The sequence below is a fragment of the Lithobates pipiens genome, unplaced genomic scaffold (genome assembly GCF_037356315.1).
Source record: "Lithobates pipiens isolate NorthernLeopardFrog02 unplaced genomic scaffold, aLitPip1_a1.2 Scaffold_18, whole genome shotgun sequence".
NCBI classification, from domain to species: domain Eukaryota; kingdom Metazoa; phylum Chordata; class Amphibia; order Anura; family Ranidae; genus Lithobates; species Lithobates pipiens.
In genome coordinates this window covers 584,789,453-584,813,926 of record NW_027507758.1, presented here as the reverse complement: position 1 = coordinate 584,813,926, position 24,474 = coordinate 584,789,453, and the positions used below count along the sequence as shown (strand labels likewise).

General features: G+C 48.9%; 2 protein-coding genes across 2 annotated transcripts in view; both read right to left on the bottom strand.

Annotated features, from left to right (window-relative positions):
* Positions 1-9,684, bottom strand: part of LOC143986786 (adhesion G protein-coupled receptor F4-like) — a 44,611-nt gene extending 34,927 nt beyond the window's left edge. Inside the window, exon 1 of the mRNA XM_077485192.1 lies at positions 9,568-9,684. Coding sequence (XP_077341318.1) covers positions 9,568-9,684 — 117 coding nt within the window. The remainder of the gene's footprint in view (positions 1-9,567) is intronic.
* Positions 9,559-24,474, bottom strand: part of LOC143990301 (uncharacterized) — a 45,754-nt gene continuing 30,838 nt past the window's right edge. The window contains exons 2-3 of the mRNA XM_077490356.1: positions 12,043-12,092; positions 9,559-9,732 (exon numbers count right to left, since the gene is read on the bottom strand). Coding sequence (XP_077346482.1) covers positions 12,074-12,092 — 19 coding nt within the window. The 3' untranslated portion in view covers positions 9,559-9,732; positions 12,043-12,073. The remainder of the gene's footprint in view (positions 9,733-12,042; positions 12,093-24,474) is intronic.

The window sequence follows — 24,474 nt, the reverse complement described above, 5'->3', positions numbered from 1 at the left end:
GATGCAAGAAACCATGAAGGGCCCCCCTGAACCCCAGCCAGGGCCCTTCCCTCCGAGTCCGGCGGTGGAACTCCAAGGCGTGGTCACAGGTATGACCTTTGTGAGCCCCGTAGTTCCACCACTGGTATCAGTATTTTTTTTTTTATTTGTTTTTTAGGTGCCCCATTGGGGGACTGTCCCTGTCTGGCTGGGGAGAACAGGCATCAGACTGAGTGGCAATGCATGGAGCAGGAGAGGGGTACTCTGAGGAGCCGGCTAAGTACACAGGTCATGCGGGTAATGCCCAACTAAAGAGCAGCCAGTGCGATAGTCGAGCATGGAGCTCTGCTAGTCACCCTCCACCTCCAGCCACCCGTGTGCATGGTGCATTGGTACCCCTAGCTGCCTATGCTGCTGCCAGCCATATGTAGAGGGGGCTGCATGGGCCCCCTGCATCACAGGGCCCGGTTGCGGTCGCAACTGCTGCACCCCCTATAGTTACGCCTCTGGTCTCACCCCTTTTCAGACATGACCTGAGATTTTTGGCTCACTAATGAATGGTCAACCACTGTTTCTCATGTTCACTCTAACATCTATGACCAGGTATCATTATCTGTCTTCAATTGTTTGTATCTGTATTGTTTTATGCTCTGATATACTGTACACAGTTACGTTACAATCATCTTTACTTTGTATACATGCCTATATACAATAAAAATTCTTTAAGGTTTAAGTCTGTTCTCTGACTAGACCATGCAAGGACATTCACCTTTTTCTCATTCAACCACTGTGTGGTCATTTTTGTTGTGTGATTTGGGTCATTGTCATGTTGGAAGGTAACTCTTCCCATGACAACTTTCTGACAGAGGGCAGCAGATTTTCCTCAAGAATTGAACGTTATTTTGCCCCATCCATTTTTCCCTCTACCCTGACAAGTACTCCAGTCCCTGCTGCAGAGAAACACGCCCATAACAGGATATTACCACCTCTATGCTTTACTGTAGAAATTGTGTTATTTGGCTGGTGATCTGTAATTGATTTCTGCCTGACATATCATTTGGTGTTGAGGCCAAATAATTTGATTTTAGTCTCATCTGACCATAACACCTTTTTCCACGTGTCCTCAGAATCTTCAAGTGCGTTTTGGTAAATCTCAGTCATGACTGCATGTGGCCTTTCTTAAGGAGTGACTTTTTTCTTGCAACCCTCCCATACAGGTCATGACTGCATGTGGCCTTTCTTAAGGAGTGACTTTTTTCTTGCAACCCTCCCATACAGGTCATGACTGCATGTGGCCTTTCTTAAGGAGTGACTTTTTTCTTGTAACCCTCCCATACAGGACACATGTAGCATTAACCCCCGAAGGAGCTGCTGGTTATTTTTGGGCTTACCGTTACCTTCCGCTTCTTCTTGTTGCACGTCTAGGGGATGTCCCGTGGTAGATGGCCCAGTAACTTGAGACTGACAATAGATCCACTTGAATGGATTTCATTTGCAAACTTCAACCATTGAACAGTCTTTTAACTTGAGATCAGAGGGTGGGAAAGGAATTCAGGTACTTTCAATGTGAAAGTCTATAAACGTTAAGGAACTTGCTTACTTTGACTGCATCCAGAGAATAGCCATTCGCAGCTGGATGAACACTCAGGTTGGACAGTCCCTCTCTCACAAGGCCTAGCAGCCAACAAGGTGCTTACTCAGGAACAAAGTCTTTGTCACAGATGTTGTTACAGAACACGTGGGAAACTAAGCTGTAGAACACTTGTAGGATACCTGGATCTTTCAGCCTGCTTGGCGATATCCACAAGACCGGATTCTCTCAGTTACTTCAGCCCTTCCAGGCTCTTGTTAATAAAACCAAACTCAAACGTGGTGTTCTTCTAAAGAGTCCTCCCCTGGAATGCTCGAAGTCCAATGGGTCTCTCCCAGACAGGAGACGGCACCCATCCACCTCAGAATCCTCCTCTAGTTTCCATGCCTTGGGCTAGCCAGTCCTGAGGCATTAAAGTTGGGTGGAACCACACCCCAGGCCATAGCCTTCCTGGGGGCTGGTCAGGAGGACCAGGACCATGTAATCAGCACAGCATACTGGACCGGAACCCCAAACCTCATTACGTCCGCATCTTAAATACCCTCTCCCAGAGGGCACAGCGAGAGGGCCACTCCCACTGACCTGACTCTGAAAGAGAGTAACTTAAGCGCCTGACCAGACCACAGTTCAACGCCTGCCACCAGAGACAGTGCCCCCCCCCCCCCCCCCCCCGCCACCTGCGACCAGGCTGAACATCTCACAGTCCAGTCAGACTGACACAGAAGTCAAATTTAGACAAATAGATCCAAACCAAACTGTAGTTTGGGTAAAGTTTTAACTTTGAAAAACATAGCCTGTGCTCTTCAGGAGCCCGCTGCTACACACATTTTTGGAAAATTTGTGATATTGCTTTCACATGCACACAATGACCACTGTTTGTCATAAATTCCTGCAACTGATTAGAGTCATTGTGGACCTCTTGGTAGCATCTTTGACCAGTTTCCTCCTGGCACTTTCATCCAGTTTGGAGCGATATCTTGATCCAGGGAGGGTCTGTGTTGTAACAAATACCTTCCACTTCTTAATAATAAATGTCACTGTGCTTCTAGGCATTGATAAAGCCTTTACTTTTTTCTGTATCCATCTCCTGACTTGTGCCTGTCCACAGCTTTATCATAGAGATCCCAGTGACAGTCAGTGTATTGTGCCCCCTGCACAGTGTACACCTGAAGCTACCGCAATTGCTTGTGTTCTTCAGATCCTATACCACAGGCAGGCAGCTGCAATAATTACAGACAGTGTACTGTGTCATCTGCTCAGTGTGCACCTAAAGCTACCCCAATTGCTGGTGTTCTCATCTCCCTGCAGGCCATTAGTATGTCTGGAAGGCCAACAAGGAGAGGCAGACAGTCACAAGCCAATAAAAGAGGGCAAGTAGGCTCTGTGTCTAGAGGCAACAGTGCTGGTCGTGGATGCGGTGCATCGTCACCAACACGTGGCCATGGGACACGCTTGTCCTTATTTTAGTCAGCTGGACGTGTTGAGCCGCAACATGCCGAAGACTTGGTAGAGTGGATGACCAAGCCCTCCTCATCCTCTTTCACCCAGGCTCAGGGTACTTGCAAAGCAGCTGCCAACACGGCCTCTTCCCTTGTCTCAATGGCATCAGTCACTCCTTCCCTAGACCCACCATGTCCTCCTGAGGAGTCCCCCGAACTGTTTGAGCACAGCGTTTGGTACATGCTCCAGGAGGATGCCCAGCGTTCTGAAGGTTCTGATGATGATACCCAGCTAGAGGAAGGCAGCAGCGTGAGCCCAGAGAGAGGGGATGCCCAAGAAGGACAGCAATCTGGCAGTCATGTTCCACCAGCTGCAGCATACTGCCAGGTTTGCTCCAGTGATGAGGAGGGAGGGGATGATGAGGTCACTGACTCCACATGGGTGCCTGATAGGAGGGGGAGGAGGCACATCTCCAACGAGGCAGGATGCCCTTCAGGGGCCATCTTAAGGGCAGCACACAAATGAATCACACCGCAGAGCTCCGCCTGTGCAAGGCACTGCCTCTGTGTCACGTACCTGGTGGCGGATGCTGGGAGCGGCTGCTCGTATTCCTCTGGCTCAAGAACTCCTGGTAGAGCAGACAGATGTTCAAGAGCACAGAAGGGGCACAAGCGCCTAGCAGGTCACTGGTGCAAGGGCTGGTCCGGACTCCAAGAAGCGGAGGGGTACCAGATGCAGGCTGGAACTGAGGTCAGCGAGGAGCAGGAGCAGCAGGAACACTCACACCGGATCGGAGAGGAAGGTGTCTTCTAGTTCAGGACACTCAGCGGACCTTCAAGCAGATCGGGTAGGATGCTGGTTGGCAGGAACACAGCAGGGCAGCAGGCAGGCGTAGTCGGAGACAAGCAGGGTCATACACGGGCGGGCAGATATGGTACCAAAACAGCAGGCGGAAGAATAGTCAGACAGGCCGAGTTCGGAGACCGGCAGCAAGCAAGGGGTAGTCAGAGGCAGGCCAGGTAACAGGAATCAGGTAATGATCAAGGTAGTAACAGGGGGTCTCTCAGGAACGCTGTAGACCGGACAGCAAGGAGGCAATGTGACAGGTCCCTTTAAATAACCCCTTTGGTGCCAAGAACTGTCATGCTGCATGCCCGCGTGCGCTCACGTGCATCCGCGCACGCATGTACGCACACACCAACTCCACCACGCACCCGCGTGCGCCCACCAGTATTAGTGCGCAACCCGCGTGCGCCCGGCAGCATCAGCGCACACCCACGTGCGCCCACCAGCGTCGGTGCGCTCCCGCGTGCGCCCAACAGAGCTAACGCGCACCCGCGTGCGCCCATCAGCGTTAGCGCACCCGCGTGCACCCGATAGTTAACGCGCACCCGCGTGCGCCCATAAGCGTTAGCGCACACCCGCATGCGCCCATCAGCGTTAGCGCGCACCCGCGTGTGCCGGTTGGCTCCTTTGCAAGAAGATTCACAGGTAAGACCTCCGGGAACAGCCGGACTACCAGAACGTCCTTCTTGACACTGCGTGTTATTCCAAAAGTTCTTTGGTGTGGGCCTTTTTTGAGACGAGCGCATCAGATCGCACCGCTACTGTTTGCAACATATGTTTCAAGTGTATCTCGCGTGGCCAAAACATCAGCCGCTTGGGCACCACATGCTTGACCAGACATATGTTGACCTGCCATGCAGTTCGTTGGCAAGCATACCTTAAAGACCCACACCAAAGAACAAAGTGGACCTCTCCTTGCTCCTCATCAGCTGGGATCTCCAACCCCACTAGACCTTCAGTCCTCTCTCAAACCTGCACTGAGAGGAATGAAGGTGTAAAATTAGGTGTGTCACAGCCAAGTGCTTGTGGGCACTCTGCTAGCAGTACACCCACGTCCGATTGTAGCAGGCAAATTTCCCTGCCCCTGCTGCTGGACTGTAGAAGTTCACCCCCAGCCATCCACATGCCCAGCGGTTGAATGCTAGCTTGGCTAAATTGCTAGCACTTCAACTGCTGACTTTTCAGTTGGTAGACTCTGCCCCCTTCCGTGAGTTTGTGCAATGTGCGGTTCCTCAGTGACAGGTCCCAAAACGCCACTTTTTCACAAGGAAGGCGATTCCGGCTCTCTACTGGCATGTGGAAGGCAATGTCCTTGCCTCGCTGGACAGGGAAGTCATCGGTAAGGTGCATATTACCACTGGCTGATGGTCCAGCAGGCATGGACAGGGACATTACCTGTCTTTCACGGCCCATTGGGTCACTCTTCTGGCAGCGGGGAAGGATGCAGGACAAGGTGCAGTAGTGTTCGAGGTTGTTCCTCCACCACGCCTCCAAAAATGCTACTACTGGTTGTGACACACCTCTCTCCTCCACCACCTCCTCTTCTTTTTCCTCCATGGCCTCTTCCAGTGCTCTGTCCTCGGAACCAGCGGTGCTCCATAGGCGTTCAAGGGGCTATGCAAGTACGCAGGCAAAACAATGCCATGCCGTGCTTGCGGTGGTTTGTTTGGGGGACAGGAGCCACACTGGGGCAGAGATTTTGTCAGCTCTGCAGGGGCAGGCCGAGAGGTGGTTGACACCACTCCAGCTTAAGCCAGGATTGGTGGTTTGCGACAATGGCACCAACCTCTTTCTGCCCTCCGACAGGGACAACTGACCCATGTGCCCTGTGTGGCTCACGTCCTTAACCTGGTGATGCAGCGGTTCTTGGGCAGGTGCCTGGTCTTACAGGATGTCCTGAAGCAGGCCAAGAAAGTCTGTGTGAATTTCCGCCAATCATTTAATGCCAGTGCACGGTGTCTCAAGCGTATCTTGCGTGGCCAAAACATCAGCCGCTTGGGCACCACATGCTTGACCAGACATATGTTGACCTTCCATGCAGCTCGTTGGCAACCTTACCTCAAAGACCCACACCAAAGAACAAAGCGGACCTTTCCTTGCTCCTCATCAGCTGGGATCTCCAACCCCACTAGACCTTCAGTCCTTTCTGAAACCTGCACTGAGAGGAATGAAGGTATGGAATTAGGTGTGTCAAAGCCAAGTACTTGCAGGCACTCTGCTAGCAGTACACCGACATCCGATTGTACCAGGCAAATTTCCCTGTTCCAGCTGCTGCACGGTCGAAAGAAGTTCACTCCCAGCCATCCACATGCCCAGTGGTTGAATTGCTAGCACTTCACCTCGCTGGACAGGGTGGTCAGCGGTAAGGTGCATATTACCGCTGACTCATGGTCCAGCAGGCATGGACAGGGACGTTACTTGTATTTCACGGCCCATTGGGTCACTCTTCTGGCAGCTGGGAAGGATGCAGGACCAGGTGCAGTAGTGACCCAGAGGACTCTGGACCAAATGCCTCAGCTAACCTACGCTGCATGGCCTCCCTGATCCTGCAATGCCTGCAGAAGGATCCTGGTATTTTTCGGATCAAGGAGAGGGATCATTACTGGCTGGCAACTCTCCTTGATCCACGGTACAAGGTTGCGGACCTTATCTTGCCGTCGCAGAGGGAGCAGAGGATGAGACATCTCTGGGAGGCCTTGCAGAAAGGTCTGTGCAACGCGTTCCCAGAGACTGGGAGGTTACAAATTCCTGGTCCTGGACAACGTGTTCCTGAGGCTTCGGTCAGTCACAGAAGGAGCAGTGGAGAAGGTGTCCGTCTGACCGATACGTTCAGACAATTTTTTAGTCCGCAGTCCCAAGGTATGATCGGTTCCAGCAACCATCGCCAGCGTCTGATTTACATGGTGCAGGAATACCCAGGGGCAAGGTCAGACTTGGACACCTTTACCACCGAAAATCCTCTGGGTTACTGGGTCTTGAGGATGGATCACTGGCCAGAGCTTGCACAATATGCAATTGAGCTACTGGCCTGTCCTGCATCCAGCGTTCTTTTGTAACGCACATTCAGTGCTGCTGGAGGCTTTGTAACCGATCACAGGGTGCGCCTGTCCACCGACTTGGTTGATCGACTGACCTTCATAAAGATGAATCAGTCTTGGATCACCATCAGCTACCAAGCACCTGTAGCTGATGTAACCGAATATTTTTTTTTTTAATGTCACATCCCTTAAAGACTGCCTATGCTGATGCTGAGTGACTATCTTGTTATGCGGACTGACTATCCTCTTCATCCTCAATGATCCTGCTGATAGCTTGGAAGAACATTTTTGGTTCTGAGCACTGCCACCAGTGCATAAGGCCCAATTTTTCAGCCCCTGTTTAATAGGGGCATGGAATTACAATATTTGATGCAATACTTTGCAGCAGGGCTCATTCCTGTACTCAAACTAGAGTATCTGTGAGGGGTTGCAGTGTCTTGGCACCATCACCAGTGCCTAAGGCCCAATTTTTAAGCCCCTGTTTAACAGGGGAATATCATTTTAATGCAATACTTTGCAGCAGGGCTCATTCCTGCTCTCCAACTAAAGTTTCTGTGAGGTGTTGCAGTGTTGTGGCACCAGTGCCTAAGGCCCAATTTTTCAGCCCCTGTTTAACAGGTAATTACAATTATTTATATAATATTTCACAGCAGGGCCCATTCCAGCACCCACCGAGAGTAACTGTGAGGACTTAGTGTTGTGGTAAATTAACTTGCAACTTGCAAATTAGCCTTAACTAACTTGCAAATAACTTTCAAATTAGCCTTTAAAATTAGCACTTTTGATTTCAAACATTCGAGTTCCATAGACTTTAATGGGGTTCTAAAGTTCGCGCAAATTTTCGGTCCGTTCACAGGTTCTGGTGCAAAACGAACTGGGGGGTGTTTGGCTCATCCCTGATGCTGAGCTAATCAAAATCACCACAGCTGATCACAGTTGAAAGTCAGATAGCTCTGTGTGCCATTGAGAAGGTAATTAGCTACACCTGATTGAGTTTACAAGTCATTTTTAGGAGGGGGTGATCCTTTTTCCAACTCAGTGATTCTGTTTTTTATTTTTTTTGTTATTTTTTTTGTTGGTGTTATATCTTTCACTTGGATGTTATAAGTTGCACTAAGTAAATACAGCTGGATAAAACAAACTATGACTGACTTCATTTCAGGCTGCAAAGCAACACAATGTGATTATTTTAAAGGGGGTGATTCTTTTCTATACCCACTGTACATTATTTTATAATTGTGTGTCTATATACAGGTATGTAATTATATAATTTTTATATATATATATATATATATATATATATATATATATATAGATAGATAGATAGATAGATAGATAGATAGATACATATATCAATAGATAGATATAAATAGATATATACATAATTTTATTTCTCTATTAATAATATATTATATATACAGTACTTACACATGCACACTGACATTATATGGTCAAAAGTTTATCAACACTCCTTTATTTTCTTTTAGCTTGTCATAACCCCAGTCACTTCTGCCAGTCTTATACTCACTTTTTTCTACTTTTTTCTAATCCAGACAGATTTTACTCAATAAACTGCAAAGCTGCTTGTCAAACCCCTTTAGCAAGTCTAAAATCTATTGGCCTTATAGTAGACATATCACATGGCCCCAAAGTGCAATTCCACTATTCCATCTAAAAAAAAGATATTTGCATACTACATGACATACTTCCATCAGTTGCAATCGGCCTCCAGGCCCGAGCATTGTCACACTGGAATTCTATTCCACACAAGGGTATTTGCAACTGCAGAAGTAGCAGGGGGAGCAGAGAAGGAGCAATAGAAATGCCGTGTACACACGAGTGGAAAGTCCTACAGAAAAAGTCAGACGGGAGCTTTTCATCGTATATTCCGATTGTGTGTATGCCCCATCTGACTTTTTACGTTGAAAATTCTGATGGACCTAGAAACAGAACATGTTCTAAATTTTTCAGACAGAACCAATTCCTATCAGGAAACCGTTTGTCTGTATACTGTTCCGACAGACCAAAAACTATGCATGCTCTGATGCAAGTAGGAGAAGGAAGCTATTGGCTATTGGGTATTGAACTTCCTTTTTCTAGTCCTGTCGAACGTGTTGTACGTCATCGCGTTCTTGACAGTCGGACTTTGGTGTGACCGTGTGTGTGCAAGACAGCTTGAGCAGAATTGCGTCAGAAAAACCTTCAGAGTTTATTCCGACTGAAAAAACGCTTGTGTGTACACGGCATAATGGTGTGACCGAGGTTCAGAAGGACAGAATTTTCAATATGAAACTAAGTTCAAGAACATGACCTCAAACTAACAGTAGGAAAATTCAAAATTAACTTTAGAAAAAAATGTTTTACTTAAAGGGTAGTATGACCGGAACAGATCTCCAGCAGAGGTATGGAGGCAGGCAACAGTAAGTGAATTTAAACATGCCTGGAACAAATATGTTCTATTAAAAAAAAAAAAAGGAAAAAAGTGCAGACTTGTTGGACCACTTGGGCTTTTTTCAGCCGTCACTCTTCTATCTCTCTATGTTTTTGTCCTCTTCTTTCCTTTTTGGCTCAGCTTTCACAGTTCAGGTCCTCCTAAATGACAAGTGTCTTCTACAGTAATTAGACATGTTTATATAACTGGAATCTTCCTTTAGGTATAAAAAATATACTCACGTTTACTGTGTCCACATTGAACTTGAAATTTAATTGCAAACCATTGCTTGTAACATTGCCGATAATATTCAGAATCATCTGTACATTAAGATTACTGTAACTAACCGGGGCGGCCATGGCAATTACATCGGCAAGACAATTTATGGGCTCCGGTCCTGAAAAATTCTGAAAGAACAAAACCATTCATATTACACCTTTACACGGCTCTGGAGGAATAAAAAAATTACTACAAATGACAATATTACCATCTTTATAGCCTGTATACCACCCTTAGAAAATTCCTGTACATTTTTTTTTTTTTAAAAAGCATTTTTCTTAGTGTCCTAAAAATATAAATATAGAAAATAAATGCTTGTATGCAAAGTTTTTAAAAGTGCCTTGAGAGATTTTATGACAATTGAAATGTCCAGAGTGAGAGATTAGGAATGATTAAAAACTAAAAGTTGTCATGTACCTGAAATTTTGTTAAAAATAGGGAGATTCCGACTAAGGTTTACAATTTTGTGAAAAGCCAATGGAAAATTAAGGTGGCTTTTGGTTGTTTTTAATAGTGTAATGGGCTTTAAATAGCTTCTAATGCAGCGTACACACGACCGGACTTTCCGGCAGACTAAGTCCGACAGACTTTCGGTGGAATTCCAACAGACTTTCCGAACGAATGGACTTGACCACACACAATCACACCAAAGTCCAACGAATTCGACCGTGATGATGTACGACCGGACTAGAATAAGGAAGTTCATAGCCAGTAGCCAATAGCTGCCCTAGCTTCGGTTTTCATCCATCGGACTAGCATACAGACGTACGGATTTTTCGGCCAGACTTGAGTCTGTCTGAAAAATTTGAAACATATTCTAAGTCCGTCTGATTTTTCAACAGCAAAGGTCCGATGCAGCCCACACACGATCGAATTGTTCAATGGATTCGTTCTGTCAGACCTTTGCTGTGGAAAAGTCCGGCCGTGTATACACAGCATAAGGGTTGTAGAAACTCACTTCAATTATCATGGATCTGTTCTTGTACCAGGAAACTGCTCCCTCATTAGTTGTGTAGCGCCCTGCTCCTAATGGGCAGACGCTATTATTTTTCAAATTTAGTTGTCTGAAGCTGCAGTTGGGCTCAGGTTAATTTTTCCTAAAAGTTCTGGTTTCTGTGCCAGTCCAGCTGGGTTGCACTGGTTTCCACTTGACTGTAGGTGTTGCTGACGCCGCCGATAAGTGTGGAAATGCACCGAGCTGGATCTATTGAATACCACCTCTTGCTCAGAAATAGCTCAGTGGGAGTGGCTTCTCTGCTGTGCATTATGGGAGAGGGTATTTAAGGTACCGACGCCATTTTTGCTGGTTCTTTTTCTATCCTGACCTCATGGCCCTCCTGGCCTGGGGTCTGTGTCGCATGGTCCTGTGCCTCGGGCCGGCTGGCCTGCGGCTTTGCAACTGAGAGGGTAGGCCCAGAAAAGTCTTGGGGCCTACTGATCCAGGGGCGGTCCTGTGCTGTCTCGCCTACGGGGAGAGGCCAAGAAAACTGGAGGATCCAGGGGAGGACTTTTCTAGTAGAGGACCGAGCGCAAGGCTGATATCTCTGGAGGAGCCGGGAAACTCAGTTAGAGGATGCAACCTGGATCAACACCCATACAGTATCGCCGGGTCGGCTGAAAAAAACTGGTACTGTATGGTAGTTCTTCAAAACTCTCAAGATTTCTTAGTTCAATTGACAATTCCGTGGGAGAGACTTTGTTGAGCATCTCATCGTCTGCTAGGTCAAGTGAAAGGGGCCTATCTGATGGTTGCTGGATCCAGTCTGTGGAGCTGTTTGTCCTCTGGATCTGACCATACCTCTAACCCGCACTTATCAGGTGCCTGAACTCCCCCTTTATCCTTTGACTCTCTATTGAAGGACTTTTGTGCTTATCCTAAATAAATGTTAAAAAAAAGGACTAAGTGTCAGATTCAACATCATTTGGGCTACTTTCCAACGCGACCCCTGGGACGGAGAAGCGAGCAGGTGAGGTAACGGTAAGCCCAAATAAAACCAGCAGCTCCTTTGGGGGGCAGTGCTATAGTTGTATTTTTTCACTTTTTTTCCACAAAGAAAATGACAGATCATGGGAAAATATGCTTGAGGTGATTGTAGCCATATTAGTGCAATTGTGACCGAGAAAATTGAATACTGTCCGTAATACTTTTTTTTTTTGCACTAGCATACAATTTTTCAGGACAAGCTTTCGGTGTATGTCCCCTTCTTCAAGGTCCAAGCAGTACTGTTTCTAAAACTGTTGTGAATCACTACAGCTTAGACCTTGCAGAAGGGGACATACCCCGAAAGCTTGTCCTGAAAAATTGTATGTGTGTTAGTGCAAATAAAAAAAGTATCACGGACAGTACTCAATTTTCTCTATGGGAAAATATGAAATATAAAAGAAATGAAAGGAGCACTACATAAACAACAATGAGATCCACACAAAAAAATACTCACCGGACAGACTTTTTCCAAATAATTGTTCAACTTAATAGTTAAATCGAAACCTAATAAAAAAAGCACATACAAAAGTGTTTGAAAGAAAGTTAGACTTTGTAGCTATACACATATTCTGAAAAAAAGGAAAGGTGATAATTACTATCAGGGCTTTTTTTTCTTAGAGAATAGGTGCAGGAACTCCCCTCTTCTGAGTCACTCCTTGTCTCTGCCCCCTACCCACCTCAAAGCACTGTCTTTCGGCTCCACCCCTACCCACCACCCATTACTAACCCTTTTAGAGAATACAGAACCAGGTATCACTTTGTGCTACTAAGTCATTTGTATGAAATTTGATAGACCCCACCCCAGCAACAGACCCACCTCAGCAACAAAAGACTCCCCCAGCAGCAATAGACACCCCAAGAAACAGACCCACCACAGCAACAATAGATCCCCCACATAGCAACAAATCTCCCCTCTAGCAAAAAAATACCACCCCAGCAACAATAGACCCACAGCAGCAAAACAGATCTCCCAACAGCCAGCATCAATAGACCCTCCAGCAGCCAGCAACAATAGACCTCTCACTCAACAGTAGATCCCTCCCAGCAACAATTGACCCACCAGCAACATAAGACCCCGCCAGCCAACAAAAATAGACTTACTCAGGAACACTAGACTCCAACAAAAAATAAATCCCCACCAGAGAAAATAGATTCCCCAGCAGTCAACATCAAGAGACCCTCTAGCACACCTTGCCATAAAATATATTCAGTGTTGGAGCTGCCGGAACTGCATTCCCGCAGAAAAAAAGCCCTGATCACTATCCAGAACTGAATGTGAAAAAATGACCCATGGGCCAATCACACGAGTTTTGACTGTCTTAAAGAAGGATTGCAGCCTCAAAATTGAATAATCCATACTATCGGGTAGATTTACTAAAACCAGAGTGTGCAAAATCTCGTACAGTTCTGCATAGAAAGCAATAAGCTTCCATTTTTTGTGTTTTTTTTTTTTTTTTGGATTCTAATGTTTTTAGTAAATCAAACCCAATGTGTAAAGCAAAAAGCGATGTGCTCTTGTCTTTTTTTCCATTGTTGGGTTTGGAATAAAAATAATGATCCTTTAACTGTGGACCAGTACCAGGCAGTGAGGCCTTCTTATGACAATATACAGTATTGATTTTGTGTGATAATAAGGGCTTCTTACAAAATGCTGAACTTAAAAGGTTTTTTTCCTGACAGACTCCATGGCAGCAACGTGTGGGTTAAGTCCCGCCTCCACTACCCTATAGGACACTACTCCCATAAATCTTTGCTCCCTGCCCCTGGCCGTGTTCTTTTTTTGTCCTCCTCCGTAGGACCCAGAGGTGGTCTTTCTACCTGAAGATCTATCATCCCCACGATCGAGGTCGGCCGGTCTGCGACTCTGGGTATGGAAAGTCGCATTACTCCGCTAAGCCCTAGCTATTAGCAGGGTATGGAGTGGGCAGTGGAAGAGGCGCTGTGAAGAAGCCCATGTCCTGGCCACTGGCAGGCAGGCTGCACATTGGTCGGATAGCCAGCTATTAGCAGGTGACCTGTTTTGCCCCCTGGAAAATCCGGTGTCATCTTACCTTACCTTCGGCCGAGTGATCAGTCGTGGTGGGAGTGGTGAAAGGTTCTATAGTTCATTATGGCAGCAGTTTGTGTATCTTTAATCTGTCCTTGTTTTTTCTGTTTGTTTGAATGTGCAGGCATGGCGGCTGGTTCTTCCACATTCCAGCCGCCGTTCTACGTCCGGGTTTGCGTTCTCGGCCGTACTGCACATGCGCGAGTGCGGTTTGAGATCGAGGCATGGTTTCGCGCATGCGCGATAGCGGCAAATTGCCGCTATTTCGCTCATGCGCACAGGCACGGCGGTGACATCACAGGAGCGGGCTATTTAAACGGGGAATTAGTGTGCAAGCTTTGGGAATGCTTGCGGGCTGTTGCGGTGACTTCCCCCTGCCTCTGTGTTGCATCTATTGGTAAGTGGCATTCTGGGACAGGGTGGCTATCCCTTCCCTGTCCCTTGCACTGATCCCTTATCAACTTTTCAGCGCGTATGGATATCGATGAGGACATGGATTCTCTACCGCCTGTCTGTGGCCAGCCCTCTCATAAAAGGTATTTTTAATGATCACCTGAAGGTCTGGTGGGGGAGGAGTATATATCTGTTAGCTCTGTCCTGATATCTTGTCTCTTGTGGTTTCTTGTCTTGTTCCTGTTTCAGCCCTTCCAGGTCAGAACAGCATCGCAGCTCTCACAGAGGGAGCGACTCCTCCAAGTCGCATCGCCGGCACTCCTCTTCCAAATCAAAACATTATGGTTCCTCCTCAAGATCAGGACACCGCAGTGAGGAACGGTCGCATTCCTCGAGGGCTCAATCCAGTCACTCAGCTAGTGCCTGTTGGGGGTGCAGAGCTCTTATACCGGAAGGAAAATCTTTGTGCGATCTCTGCTACGCCAAAGCTTCCAAAGAAAGGGGTGACGCGGATCAACAACTTAAAACCCTGGTGGAAAAAGTTGTTAAGGAGTCCATCAGAAATATTGAGGGCCAGTCCTATGTTCCTCTGGCAGAGCCGCCACTTTCTCTAGGAAGGGAGACTCAGCTGCAGGATACTTGGGAATCCTCTGTGCATAGCCACCCCTCAGCTGCCATATCTGACAGTGACTCTGATGAAAGTGATCCCTGTGTGGGTTTTGATTTTGCTCTACTTCCTCCTCTGGTCAGAGCTGTTAGAGAGACACTGAACTGGGAAGATTCTGTGGCTGCTCCTTCCAAACTTCCAGGTGAAGCATTTGGAGTCAGCGCCGCTGGTAGACGCAGCAGTCATGAGGCTGGTGAAACATGTCACACTTCCCTTAGAGGACACTGGTTCTTTTAAGGATGTTCTGGACAGACGGATTGACGCTGATTTAAAGAGAGTGTATCTCACAGCAGGAATGGCCTGTAAGCCAGCGTTAGCTCAGGCCGCTATGTCCAAAGCAATGGAGGTATGGACGGATAGTGTAGATGAGACGCTTAGGAATATCTCTGAAGATACGGCTAAGAGCTTGCCTATCCAAGAACTTAGGCCGCGTACACACGGGCGGACTGTATGGCCTACTTAGTCCGTCGAAACACATTTCAGCGGACAGTCCGCTCGTGTGTGGGCTTCAGCGGACTTTTTCAGCGTGCAGTCTGGCGTACTAAGTATTTTGAAAGCCGCGTACACAGGGGCGGATTGTATGGCCTATTTAGTCCGTCATACAATCCGACGGACAGTCTGTCCTACTTTCGAATGAACGGACTTGACCACACACGGATGCACAAACAGTCCGTCGAAAGCTTGCACGGTGAGGTGTACAGCACGTACGACGGGACTAGAAATAGGAAGTCCAATACACAGCAATGCACCCTTCGACCGTGTAAATCCTTTCTGAGCATGCGCCATTCTTAGTCCGTCGAACTAGCCTACTCACGAGCGGATTGTCCGCTGAAACCAAAGTATGATGGGCAGAATTATGGAAATTCCGAAATACTTAGTACGCCAGACTGCACGCTGAAAAAGTCAGCTGAAGCCCACACACGAGCGGACTGTCCACTGAAATGTGTTTCGACGGACTAAGTAGGCCATACAGTCCGCCCGTGTGTACGCGGCCGGAATTTCCGTAATTCTATCCGTCATACTTTGGTTTCAGCGGACAATCCGCTCGTGAGTAGGCTAGTTCGATGGACTAAGAATGGCGCATGCTCAGAAAGGATTTACACGGCGGAAGGTTGCATTGCTTTGCATTGGACTTCCTATTTCTAGTCCCGTCGTACGGGCTGTACACGTCATCGCGCAAGCTTTCGACGGACTGTTTGTGCATCCGTGTGTGGTCAAGTCCGTTCATTCAAAAGTATGACGGACTGTCCGTCGGATTGTATGACGGACTAAGTAGGCCATACAATCCGCCCGTGTGTACGCGGCTTTAGGCTGGCCTCCGCCTTTCTTGGGGAGGCCTCTATGGACATCATACACCTGGTGGCTCGGGTGATGCTTTCTTCCGTTACGGCCAAACGGGCTCTGTGGCTCCGTCCTTGGCTGGCGGACCCAGGGTCAAAACAAGTATGGTGCCGTATCCCCTTTGAGGGGTCCTCCCTTTTCGTCAATAAGTTGGATGAAACTATTACCCGAGCCAGTGGTGGGAGGTCGGGTTCCTTCCCCAGGACCGGCGTTTGCAAGCCCAGAGAAGGTCTTTTCCAAAGAGACAGTACCAGGAACGAGCTAGGGAAGCTTGCAATTATAGACCGGGCCGTGAATTTTCCAGGTCCTGGAAATCAAGACAATCCTCTTTTAAAAAATCTACAAAAAGTGATTGAAAGGGAGAGAGGGAACCGACTAAATCCTTTTGAGGTTGGGCCCGCTCAGACAGGTCAGGTGGGGGCTCGTCTTTTTCACTTTCGCCATGTCTGGGCGGCCTCGATCCAAGACTTCTGGACCGTCAAGACTGTCTCCTCAGGTCATGTTTGGACCTTCAAGGAATCTCCCAGGCTCAGATGGGTCCCCCCTCTCTTCCGGCTTCAGACGAAAAAAGGCTAATTCTTCTAGCCTACGTGGAATCTTTGTTGGCTCAAGGAGCCGTTATCCATGTTCCAGTCATTCAGCGAGGCATGGGAATCTACTCTCCTCTATTTATGGTCCAGAAAAAGAGTGGGTCCTGGAGGCCGGTCATAGATCTAACTCACTTGAACAGTTTTATCAAAAAAGAAAAATTCAAGATGGAGACATTATCCACAATTCAACAATCTGTTCAAGCAGGGGACTGGATGGTCTCCATAGACCTCAAGGATGCCTATTTTCATGTCCCAGCTGCAGAAAATTACCAGCAGTATCTCCGCTTCTCCGTGGGCGAAAGCCATTTTCAATTCACATGCCTTCCCTTCGGGCTATCAACTTCTCCTCGTGTATTTTCAAAAGTACTGTTGGCAGTGGTGGCTCCTCTGAGAACCAAAGGGATTAGTTTACATCACTACCTAGACGACCTTCTGTTGTTGGCTCAAGACAAGGATCAATTTCTGGTTCACAGAGAGCAGGTCATCTCCACCCTACAGGAGTTTTCGGGTGGATCTTGAACTTGGAGAAGAGCCAGCTGGACCCATCTCAGCGGCTGGTGTTCTTAGGGGCCCTATTCAAAACTGTCAGAGGCACCATCTCATTACCAGAAAAGAAGTTGTCAGTGGTCAGGGACAGAATCCGTCCGGCCCTCTCTGCCTCTCATCTCCAGGCTCTTCAGTGCCTGAAAATTATAGGCACAATGGTAGCGACAATTCAGATGGTGAGGTGGGCACAGTGGAGGTTGAGGCCCTTTCAGAAGGGTTTCCTTCATCAATGGTCAGGCAACAAAACCCAGCTGATTCGGATCACCCTATCCATGAGGAATTCCCTTCTGTGGTGGCTCCAACGAGAAAATCTCTGAAACTGCCATTCCATTCTTCCCATCTCATGGGTCACCATAACAACGGATGCCAGCAACAGAGGCTGGGGCGCCCACTGTCTGGCAGAAGTGGCTCAGGGCACCTGGATTCTCCCCTCCAGAAGGACATCCTGGAGTTGAGGGCAGCCTTTCAAGCTCTGCTAGCCTTTCGGCATCTGATTTCAGGAGCCTCAGTCTTACTCAGGCTAGACAACACCACAGCAGTAGCGTACATAAGAAGGTAAGGGGGTACCCGAAGTCTATCCCTTCTCCAGGAGGTGGAACCGATCATGACCTGGGCTCAGAGGAACCTGAAGGATCTGACAGCAACTTATGTTCCGGGGATTCAGAACGTTCAGGCAGACTTTCTTTCACGGATACTTCTGGACAACGAGTGGTCTCTTCACGAGGAAGTGTTCAACTGGATCCTGATGATGGGGCTCTCCCCAGAAGTCGACCTGTTTGCCTCTCCCTGCAACAAAAAACTGGAGAAGTACTACTCAAGGTACAGGGATCCTCAAGCCTACGGGGTGGATGCCTTGACTGAGAAATGGTGGTTCCACAGGGCCTATGCCTTTCCACCAACTCCTATCATTCATCAGTTCCTGAGGAGACTCAGGTAAGAGACAGCAGAAGTGATAGCCATAATCCCTTATTGGCCCAACAGACCCTGGTTTCCGCTTCTGATGCTCCTCAGTGTCAGGGATCCAATTCCTCTACCATCCAGACCAGACCTTCTGTCTCAAGGGTCGAGATTACATCCTTGCCCGGATCACCTGCGCCTAAAGGCTTGGTTTTTGAAAGGGGACGGTTGAAGGCTTTAAGCTGTCCTGAAGAAGTCATTCCCACTCTTCTTAGTGCACGAAGAAGTAGTACTAACCGGGTATATGAGAGAATTAGGGTGAAGTTTACAAATCTCTTGTCTTCAAGGTCCAGTTCCTGTAATACCCTGGCAGTCCGGGACGTTTTAAGCTTTTTACAATCAGGATTGGATATCTCCCTTTCAGTTAGTTCTCTCCGGGTCCAGGTATCAATTTCAGCTTTTTCTGGAGTCGCATGGGCCAATCATCCCTTGGTCCAACAATTTTTCAAAGGAGCAGTCAGGCTTAGGCCACAAAGGAAGCCTAGATTCCCCAAATGGGACCTTCCATTGGTTCTAGATTTCTTTAGTGATGGACGAACTTCCGACGGGACGTTTCGCGAACGCGAAACGCGAACGGACACAAACGTTCGCGAAAACGACCGTTCGCCGCGGGCTCCATTGACTTCAATGGGAGGCGAATTTCGCAAACCTTTAGGTCGAATTTGCGGCCACGGGGTAATTATTAGGGGGTAGCACGTAGTCCCACCACCTGGACAATAGCATAATACATGTATGAGGTGAATTTGGGATCGATAACTACAAGCATTTTTTTTTTATTTGGGAAATTGTTCTGACAATTCAGGACTATGGAGCTAATGAAGGCAATGGAGGAGAGGGAAGGTCAGGGACCAGGGTAGGCAAACAAGAGGGTGCAGGAGATACAGAGCACTGACAGCAGCACCGTAATACAGAGCACTGACATCAGCACCGTGACATACAGCGCTGACAGCAGCTCCGTGACATACAGCGCTGACAGCAGCTCCGTGACATACAGCGCTGACAGCAGCTCCGTGACATACAGCGCTGACAGCAGCTCCGTGACATACAGCGCTGACAGCAGCTCCGTGACATACAGCGCTGACAGCAGCACCGTGACATACAGCGCTGACAGCAGCTCCGTGACATACAGCGCTGACAGCAGCTCCGTGACATACAGCGCTGACAGCAGCTCCGTGACATACAGCACTGACAGCAGCTCCGTGACATACAGCGCTGACAGCAGCTCCGTGACATACAGCGCTGACAGCAGCACCGTGACATACAGCGCTGACAGCAGCTCCGTGACATACAGCGCTGACAGCAGCTCCGTGACATACAGCGCTGACAGCAGCTCCGTGACATACAGCGCTGACAGCAGCTCCGTGACATACAGCGCTGACAGCAGCTCCGTGACATACAGCGCTGACAGCAGCTCCGTGACATACAGCGCTGACAGCAGCTCCGTGACATACAGCGCTGACAGCAGCTCCGTGACATACAGCGCTGACAGCAGCTCCGTGACATACAGCGCTGACAGCAGCTCCGTGACATACAGCGCTGACAGCAGCTCCGTGACATACAGCGCTGACAGCAGCACCGTAAGCAGCCCCAGGAGGAAGTCAGCACAGCACAGGGATGGTGTGATCCCCTCATAATAAGAACCCCCAGGAGGAAGTCAGCACAGCACAGGGATGGTGGGAGCCCCTCATAATAAGAACACCCAGGAGGAAGTCAGCACAGCACAGGGATGGTGGGAACCCCTCATAATAAGCAGCCCCAGTAGAAATATGACACCGCTCAACCTCTTCAAAGAGGAGGGTAGGGGCATATAGTACGGTGTGCTTTTTTGGGTCAGGGAAGTGAGCCAAATGAATTAAGAAGGTCTGTGTGCTTGATTCCAAAAATTGTTTATAGACATATACATGGTCTACTGATCACATGTGTTGAATTCCTCCGAGATCCATGCCTCATTCATTTTTAGAAATGTGAGGTAGTTAACACTGTGGTGAGCTAGGCGAGTACGCTTATCGGTCACAATCCCCCCTGCTGCGCTGAACGTCCTTTCGGACAGGACACTGGATGAGGGGCAAGCCAACAGTTCGATTGCAAATTGGGCAAGCTCTGGCCAGAGGTCAAGCCTGCCCACCCAGTAGTCTAGGGGTTCATCACTCCTCAGAGCGTCCACATCGGCCGTTAACCCAATGTAGTCGGACACCTGACGGTCTAGGCGTTCCCTGATGCTGGATCCGGATGACACCTGTCGATGGGTCGGCTGAAAGAATGACCTCATATCCGAAGTCACCAACACATCTTCAAACCGGCCTCTTCTTGCAGGCGCTGTTGGATTGGTACCCGCAAATCCTTCTCTGGGAGTGGGAATTGCTCCTCTGCCAGCGCACGCAAAAGCAGAATGCAGCATTTCTCGAAGCAAGGCCTGGAAGTGCTGCATTCTGACAGCCCTCTGCGACGGCGGTAACATTTCCGCCATTTTGTGTTTGTACCGGGGGTCTAAGTACGTTGCCACCCAGTACTGGTCCTTGACCCTCATGCTTTTTATACGGGGGTCCCTATTAAAACACTGGAGCATGAAGGCCCCCATTTGCACTAAAGTGGAAGCGGTGTGGTGGCCTGGCTCCTGCTCATCATCCAGGATAATGTCGTCCTCTTCATTCTCCTCTCCCCATCCTCGCACAACAGGGATCCCAGAAAGGTTTAAAGCATGCTCTTCTTGCTCCTGCTCATCCGCCCCGGCACCATCCTCCTCTGACTCCTCATCAGACTCCTGTTGTTGACTTGTCTCAGATAGAGTAGCCCCCCCTGGGAATTCATCCAGCATTGCGACTTCCTCATCTTCCCGCTCCTGCTCCTCCACAGCCTGATCAATGACACGACGCAATGCACGCTCCAGAAAGAAGGCATAAGGTACCATGTCACTGATGGCGCCATGGCTGCGACTGACCAGTTTGGTGATCTCCTCAAATGGCCGCAGAAGTCTGCATGTGTCGCGCATGAGCAGCCACTGGCGCGGTGAAAAAAAACCCAGCTCCCCAGAACCGTTTCTTTCGCAGAGTTCATACAGGTAGACGTTAACTGCACGTTTCTGCTGGAGCAGCCTATCAAGCATATAGAAGGTTGAGTTCCATCGCGTCGGGCAATCGCAAATAAGACGTCTGACCGGCAGATGGTGTCGCCGCTGAATGTCAGCAAGGCGAGCCATGGCCGTGTAAGATCTTCTGAAATGGGCCGAGATTTTCCTTGCCTGCCGCAAGATGTCCTGGACCCCAGGGTATTTGACAAGGAATCGCTGCACGACCAAGTTTAAGACGTGTGCCATGCACGGCACGTGCGTGATTTTGCCCTGTTTCAATGCGCTAAGCAGATTGGCACCGTTGTCACACACCACTTTACCAACTGTCAAATTGAGCGGTGTTAGCCACTCATCTGCCTGTGAACGCAAAGCTGAAAGGAGTGCCGGGCCAGTGTGGCTCTTTGCTTCCAGGCACAACAGACGCAGCACGGCATGGCAACGTCTCACCTGGCATGTGGAATAGGTTCTGGGGAGCTTGGGCGGTGCAGTGGAAGAGACGCTAGCAGCGGAAAAGGAGGAGGCAGCTGAGGAGGAGAGGGAGGAGGATGGAGTAGGAGGAGGAGAAGAAGAGTCAGGCCTGCATGCAATCCGTGGCGGTAAAACCAAATCTACACGGGTGCCACGGGTTACATGCTTGACGGCCGTCAGAAGGTTCACCCAGTGGGCAGTAAAACTGATATACCTTCCCTGCCCGTGTTTGCTAGACCACGTGTCTGTGGTCAGATGTATCTTGGCACCGACACTGTGTGCCAGAGATACATTCACTTGCCGCTGAACATGGCCATATAGCTCTGGGATGCCCTTCTCTGAGAAATACTTCCTTCCTGGGACCTTCCATTGTGGTGTTCCAATGGCCACAAATTTGCGAAAGGCCTCCGAGTCCACCAGTTTATATGGCAGTAGTTGGCGGGCTATGAGTTCTGACAAGCCAGCCGCCAACCGTTGGGCAAGAGGGTTATCCGGCGTCATCATTTTTTTACGCTCAAACATTAGGCCCACGGAAGCCTGCCTTTTTGCAGAAAAATGTGAGCTTGGCGTGATGGAAGGTGGAGTGGAGGACAATTGTGAGGAGAGAGGAGAAGGAGAAGTAGAAGACGAGGCTGGACGGTGAGAGCCTGCAGTGTGGCTTTGTGTGTTCCGTTGCTCCCACTGGGCTCGGTGATGGCTGCTCATGTGCCTTCTTAAGGCGGTCGTCCCTAGGTGAGTATTGGGCTTACCGCGACTAACGCGTTGACTGCAAAGATTGCAGATGGCAACGCTATTGTCAGCAGCGGACACGTTAAAAAAAGCCCACACTGCGGAGCCATGTGCCGGTGTCCTGGGAGCGCCAGATGTGACCGTACATGGTCGATGACTCGCTCCTGATACATTTGCAGTCTGCTTTGTCCCTGCTGTGCAATGTAAGTCATTGCTGCTTCTCCTCCCTATCTGCTGGTCCATATCTCCCTCTGAACTCCCCTCCTCTTCCTCTCTTGTGGGCACCCACGTGACATCACTAGACACGTCATCATCAACGTCACCTTCCCCACCGCTATAAGTAGAGTAGGCAGCAACACCGGGGACCAACCTCCTCCTTGGGCTGATCTGGGTACTGGCGTCAGACTGCTGAGTAGCGCTTGTTGCTACCTCCTCTTCCTGATCCAATACCAAGAGTGGCTGCGCATCAGAAATGTCCTCTTGATATGGATCGGAAAATAATTCCAGTGACTCAAGCGGAAGGTATGTGGTGGTGGTGGTGGTGGTCGTGTTGTTGGTGGTAGTGTCTTTGGGGGTGCACATAGCAGAGAGTGAAGAAGAGGGTGCAGATCGAGAGGATGAGGAGGGTGCAGAAGAGTAAGGCTGAGCGAGCCACTCAACCAAGTCTGGTGCATCCTTTAAAGTAATTGAACGCACCTTCTGCAACTTCCCACTTTGGCTCAAGCCTGTTGCTCCTGCCCTACCCCTACCACCCCTGCGGAAGGGCCTGCCTCTTCCTCTGCATGTCATTTTTTAAATGACCCTGTGACAAAACTCTTAGTCCCTATACCGCTGAAGGACTGCTGCAGTATAGGTGAGCGGTCAGCAGTGGTGCACGTCAACCCTATCTATTGTGGACCTATAGCGGTCCTTACAGAACAGCAGACTGTACCGCACTCAAGCCTATGTACCGTAGCACCCTATACCAAGTTACCAGTCCTTATAAGAACTTTTGTGGACCAAGCAGGTTGTGTATTAGTGTTTAGCAGACTGTACGTCAGTCCCTATACCGCTGAAGGACTGCTGCAGTATAGGGCAGCGGTCAGCAGTGGTGCACGTCAACCCTATCTATTGTGGACCGATAGCGGTCCTTACAGAACAGCAGACTGTACCGCACTCAAGCCTATGTACCGTAGCACCCTATACCAAGTTACCAGTCCTTATAAGAACTTTTGTGGACCAAGCAGGTTGTGTATTAGTGTTTAGCAGACTGTACGTCAGTCCCTATACCGCTGAAGGACTGCTGCAGTATAGGGCAGCGGTCAGCAGTGGTGCACGTCAACCCTATCTATTGTGGACCGATAGCGGTCCTTACAGAACAGCAGACTGTACCGCACTCAAGCCTATGTACCGTAGCACCCTATACCAAGTTACCAGTCCTTATAAGAACTTTTGTGGACCAAGCAGGTTGTGTATTAGTGTTTAGCAGACTGTACGTCAGTCCCTATACCGCTGAAGGACTGCTGCAGTATAGGGCAGCGGTCAGCAGTGGTGCACGTCAACCCTATCTATTGTGGACCGATAGCGGTCCTTACAGAACAGCAGACTGTACCGCACTCAAGCCTATGTACCGTAGCACCCTATACCAAGTTACCAGTCCTTATAAGAACTTTTGTGGAACAAGCAGGTTGTGTGTTAGTGATTAGCAGACTGTACGTCAGTCCCTATACCGCTGAAGGACTGCTGCAGTATAGGGCAGCGGTCAGCAGTGGTGCACGTCAACCCTATCTATTGTGGACCGATAGCGGTCCTTACAGAACAGCAGACTGTACCGCACTCAAGCCTATGTACCGTAGCACCCTATACCAAGTTACCAGTCCTTATAAGAACTTTTGTGGAACAAGCAGGTTGTGTGTTAGTGATTAGCAGACTGTACGTCAGTCCCTATACCGCTGAAGGACTGCTGCAGTATAGGTGAGCGGTCAGCAGTGGTGCACGTCAACCCTATCTATTGTGGACCGATAGCGGTCCTTACAGAACAGCAGACTGTACCGCACTCAAGCCTATGTACCGTAGCACCCTATACCAAGTTACCAGTCCTT